The 6,157-nt window shown below is 20.0% G+C and overlaps 1 protein-coding gene and 1 long non-coding RNA gene across 2 annotated transcripts in view; both read left to right on the top strand.

The window, feature by feature from the left end:
- LOC102676373 (tetraspanin-3-like) overlaps positions 1 to 1,589 on the top strand; it is a 2,428-nt gene extending 839 nt beyond the window's left edge. Inside the window, exons 2-5 of the mRNA XM_006614434.2 lie at positions 440 to 628; positions 812 to 1,000; positions 1,057 to 1,272; positions 1,340 to 1,589. Coding sequence (XP_006614497.1) covers positions 440 to 628; positions 812 to 1,000; positions 1,057 to 1,272; positions 1,340 to 1,513 — 768 coding nt within the window. The 3' untranslated portion in view covers positions 1,514 to 1,589. The remainder of the gene's footprint in view (positions 1 to 439; positions 629 to 811; positions 1,001 to 1,056; positions 1,273 to 1,339) is intronic.
- A 384-nt stretch (positions 1,590 to 1,973) lies between these two features.
- On the top strand, positions 1,974 to 2,474 carry LOC116185449. Its single transcript, XR_004150304.1, has 2 exons — positions 1,974 to 2,168; positions 2,291 to 2,474. It is a non-coding gene; the product is annotated as an uncharacterized LOC116185449 (long non-coding RNA).
- Positions 2,475 to 6,157: the final 3,683 nt, after the last annotated feature.

Here is a 6,157-nt window from a genome sequence, read left to right as displayed (position 1 = left end):
TATATATATATATATATATATATATATATATACTTATAGTTTACTATTATAGTTGATTTGTTTAAAAAATTCTATTTTTTATTAAATTTAATTAAGATTATCACTTTTTTAAAATAATATTATGATATAAAATAATTTTATAATTAAATAGTTAGCTCTTATTAAATAATCGAAATATAATTTATAGGAAATATTCTCGAATGAAAAAATAAACAATAACTAACATTAATATGAAAATTTATAATTATGTGAAATGTTATTACATAAAATTTGAAATTTTTTATCATTCTATATTTCAAAATCTTTAATCTTATTATGAGCAACATCAAAATATAATCAATCATCATATATATTACATATGTAAAATATATATATATTATATATTGAAAATACATTATATAGCATAAATAATATAAATTTTTCTTTCTATTCTCTGTAGGTATATAGTATCATAGAAAGCGTTTGTGCTAGCTATTTTATATCGCAATTATTTGAATATTCACTCTTCACTCCTAGTAATATATGTGGTCCAGCGATAATGCTTCTCGTGATGAGTTTGATAACGTGTCTAATAGCTTGGTGCATTTGGAAATTCGTAGATTTTACGAATAGAGGTCAAGTTATAATTGTAAGAAATTGTTTATTTAAATTATAAAGTAATCAATTGCATTAATTATTTTTTTTAATAATATATAAGTAATCTTTAGGATATACATATTATATATTTCTGATCATTGTATCGATTTATATTTTTTGATACAATTTCTTCCTTATCTATTTTTGGTAAAGAAACATGTAGTTTTCCATTTAGTTTTCTATGGCTTTAATGACTGTTATAATTATCAATATGAGTGCTGGAATTTGGGCTCTTGTCAGACACGAACAAGTAGATTTATTAGCAATTGCACATCATAAACATGTGTTCGAGCTCGCTATATCAGAAAATCATACAGATTTAGGTCATATGAATTCAGCTCTTTGGGATCAAATTCATTCAGAGGTATATTAAATTAATTTATTATGTAAAATCGTTTCTAAACACTTGCTTTTCTTTAGTTGCATTGTTGTGGAATAAATGGTCCAACTGATTATCTCAGCAAAGATGCAGTTCCTTGGTCTTGCTGTGTTACATCGTCACTTACAAATACTACCAATAGTAAAGGAATATGTATTACAATGTATGCACGCGGTTGTCAATATGTTATAATAAATCGTATTAGATCAATTCTTCTTCATATTTTCTTGCTTGCATTGTTTACAGTATTATTACAGGTAATAATATTTACTAATTAATTATCACTATAAATAAAATTAAAAATTTAATGGTACCTATTTTTAGCTATGTTTCATGACGTGTATGTTATGTTACGAAAGAACATGTCGAGAAAGAATGAAAAGAAGAAAGAAATTAATAACTCTTGCCCAATCATTTGCGCAAGCATCTAAAGATTTGGGAACAAATGACAATATTTTAAATCAACAATCAAAATATTCTAAAATATTAATTACTTAATAATATACTTTTATTATATTTAAAAAAAAAAATATATATGTTTTCTTAATCGTTCATATTTGTATCATATTATACATCTTTAATTTAATTTAATCGTAGTATTTTATAATGGTATTTATTCATTTCAAAGTTTTGATTATATCGAATATGCATTAACTTTTTATGTTACATAAATATTAATAATATATATAACAATACTAAAATATAATTAATGCCAAAAATATTGTGCCATTCTAAAAAATATATAAAATATAATTTTCTTAAATGAAAACATTTCAAAATTAAATATAAATAATAAAGAATTATATTAAATTAAATTTTATTAAATATTATTAATTTTTAATGTGAGAAAACAAATCTTTTATTATCAAATTTATGTTATAAGAATATAAATGACGTTTGTTTGATTTAATATTTATTATATATATTAACATAAGTAATATAAGTATTATTATATTATTATATACAAATTTGTAAAATTTTCCTACAATTAAAATAAATATTTATATAATAATTATAATTAAATTCAATATTTATATAGGAATCTTATATCTACAATGTATAACATATAACAAGTCGATCATAGTAAGTACGGAAAATATTGCCATGGAAAATTTCTTATACCGGATGTTGATCAATTAAAGCGAATCAAAATGTAATATTAATTACAAAATTTCATTGAATTTTTCAATGAAAAATTTAATATATTTCGTATTTTATTTTATTAATATTATTTTCAAATCGTGAAGTTTATATAGAAATATTTAATCTTTCTAGATAAAGACGGGTGCGGCGTTATTGCGCTTCATGACTGGACTCGTTTCAACTGTAGTATCAGTTGAACGTGAGACGTCGGTGTTGCAGTGTTGTTCATGTCATCTCTAACCTAACCTGTTGAATATTTTCCTTTGAACTTTTGATATTTATTCGGATTTTTTTTTCGAAATAAAAGTTACTGGAATAACTACGAAGATGAGTTGCGGAATGGGAATGATAAAATATCTACTCTTCATATTTAATTTCATCTTCGCGGTTAGTAATAATTATTTATTATATTTTTATTTGTATTTACTTAAGGCATGATATTTAATTTATGTTTTATAATTTTATATATAATCATTTAATATTAAATAATAAGTTTTTCTGTTATTATCCTAAAACTCATTATGAAATTAACAATTTACTAAAGATAAATTTAGCTTGTTTTTCATTATGTATAAATAATTTTTATGTTATGTTTGATATTATGACAAAATCAATTTTAGATAACTTTTTTTAGGAGACTTTTAAATAATAAATTTTATTTATATATTTTTAATTGTTAATAGTTAAAAGAAAAGAATGATAGTCAATGTTAGATTTTTCATAAATTTTATATGAATTTACTTTTATGTAAATTTTTCGATTTTAATATCATATTTTTATTTAAAAAAAACTTCAATATTTATTTTAAAAAAATAATAATTTTCACTTTGAATTCATAATCTTATCAATTAGATATGATTGTTCGTGTAAATATACTATCGAAATGTAAGTATATTGCAATAAATTCCTGCAATGCCTTCATTGTCAATATCGCCAATCATCTATAAAATTTAATATATTTGTAATTATTAATTATAATGAAATATATTTGAAATAAAAGGATAAAAATGAAGAGTGAATCCCAAACACTGAATTAGTTTCGCATAGGTTTGTTTAAATATACGCCAATGTAAGTGGTAAATTGTGAGTCATGCGATAAGAATAACTCATTACGAATACATAACTCATTGAAAAACGTTAACACTTTTGAATTCTAATTGCTAGATTAGTTTTAAAAAATATATTTATATAAATATTTAATTATTAATTGTTTTATAACTACAAATAATTTTAATAATAATTTCATTAAATGTAAATATGAAAAATTATTATAAACTTAATTAGTACTGATATAAAATTTACAAAAAATCTAAAAAATATTTGTTATCTTATATAATGAATAGAAAATCATAATGTAAAAAATGGAACAAATATAAATTTTTTTCAATTATTAAATAATTGATAATAGTGATTTTATTTATACTAAAACTGTAGTGTATTCAAATCTATAAAGTACATTTATAGATTTTTATGTTATTTATAAATGAATTTTATTAATTTATTTTTAATAATTTAATATTCATTCAAGATTATAATATTTTTTAAATCACTATAATAATAATAATATGAAATTTCAAAAACAAAAACTATATATGGTACTTTATATAATAATATTTTTAATAATTTAGAAGATAGTTTTTTTGAAAAAAATAAATTATCAATGAAAACACTCTATATATATTCTTGTAAAATTATATTAAATCCTTAGTTTCCTCATGATTTCACGATCTTATATGATTTAAGGTTATGATTGATTTCTTGAAAATATATTTCCTTTTTCTTTTTCTCTTTTATATTAATAATATTTATGTTAAGAAATTGCATTTCCTCATAAATGACGTAAGCATGAGCTATTGCCAGGGAATGATGAGTGTGAGATGAAAGAATAGAGATAGAATAAGATGTTTTTCGTGTATTTCGATAGGCACACTACCATCATGTTTTTAGTGATTGCTCCACGTTCATCTTGATTAGATCTTAGATTTTTATATCATTCGATCATGCAACGAGTGTTTCTCCTCTTTTTTAATTTATCGTGTTTTATTCTTTATAATTGAATTAAGCACTGAATAAATCAAAATGAATTGTATTTCAGAGTGTATAAAATATTTGCTTTTTATTTTTAATTTTATTTTTATGGTAAGTGATTGATTGATTTTTTTATTTGAAAATAATAAATTGTTTATAATTAGAATTTAATTAAGATCTTTATATTGTTTTATTTATTGAGTTTTTTAGATCGTAGATAATTTTTTTTTTAGCTTAATATTAGAAAAATAAATAATTTATAGAAAAAATAAATATTTAAGATATTTTTCAAAGAATCTATTGATAATAATAAATTAAACTATTGACATTACTGACAAATTAACTATTAACATTTTGTTTGTATAATTGATCGAAACTGAAATGAGAATAAGAAATGGTCTGTAGTATTATAAAAATGAAAAAGCACATTCCAATTCCAACTTACCTAACTAGCATATTGGTCCGGAATAGTTTATATGCTTTATAACGAAACTGCGTCATTTCTTCAAGGTCACAGGGAACTGAATGTAATTTTGCTCTAAATTGCTTGTTTTACTCAAGGTTTAGTTGAGTTAAGATATCCTTGAAATTTTATGCTCGTAACATACCATTTAAATGTTACATGTAATATTCTTTACATTATTGTAAAGAATTATTTTTTTACATTATAAAATAAATGTTAATATTTTATAATGTTACGTAACATTCAATGATCATAAATTAAAAACTAAATTGTTAAAAATTAAAAATAATGAAAAATAATCATAAATCATAAATAAATCTTAAATAAAACAATTTTATAATAATTTTTATAAAATGAAATCTTTTACGTACAGCATTTTGTTATATCCATTGATATATCTAACCAAGAAAATCATATTGAATTTTCTACATTATGAGTCATGTCATTAGGAATTCATATGTTCTTTTGAATTTTAGAATATACTACTATATAAATTAAATTCTTATTACTACTGAATTTAATGCTATGTGAAATACTATTCGCACGTGAAATTAAATAATCTTGCAATTCATACATCATTGTTTAGGAATTAAAAATTTTTTGGTGTTTATCATATACAAGAAAATTATTCAATAAGAACCATATTTTTAACATATAATGGAATTTATTTATTTACGATCAAATTTTGTTTATTTTAATTCCTAATTATTATATACAATAATATTTTTTATCAGATTTTTTACATAATTGAATAATTTTCATACGAACACCAGTTATATCACGTATATAATCATATAATTGAATATTTCCTTCTCTATTTTAAACTATTACAGAAGAATATTCACGTTGTATATGATACAATATTGAACAATGTAAAATTGAATTTATGTAATAATATTATGTAAAATACGAAAAGATTTTGACAAGTTATAATTAGAACGTAAAATTAATATATATATATATATATATATGAAGTGATTAAGATTATATATAAGAAATTTAAATAAAAAATGCAGTGTAATATTTTTAAATTCATTTCTCGATTAAAAATTATATTTCATTAAATTTTAAATATTGCTTTTTTTTTAATTAAAATATTTATTATTAAAAATACTTATAGTCAAAAGCATTAATATCGAATCATTTTAATTTTCAAATTTGAATGTTTAAATAGAAATTTTTTAATTTGAATTTTAAATTTCAAAGAAGAAAAATTGGTTGCTTTTTTCGTTTCACATTAAATTTACATTAATTTTTAAATAATTATTTATAAAGACAAATGAAAAGAATTAGTCATATGGATTGTTAAATATGAAATAACTCGAGTTTAGTTCATTATGTTTTTAATATTTAAACTTCCATCCATTGTATTTATAATAATTCATTACCATTAGCACATAATTAATCTTACGCAAAATTTTTATCTTAAAAAATATTAAGTTTTATGTATAATATGTTTAATATGTTATTTATAATATGTTTTTAAGTATATATATATATATATATAT

This window comes from Apis dorsata, unplaced genomic scaffold (assembly GCF_000469605.1).
Source record: "Apis dorsata unplaced genomic scaffold, Apis dorsata 1.3 scaffold_185, whole genome shotgun sequence".
In the NCBI taxonomy this organism is placed as follows: Eukaryota; Metazoa; Arthropoda; class Insecta; order Hymenoptera; family Apidae; genus Apis; species Apis dorsata.
The sequence above is the reverse complement of the archived record's forward strand: the minus strand, read 5'-3'. Positions and strand labels throughout refer to the sequence as shown.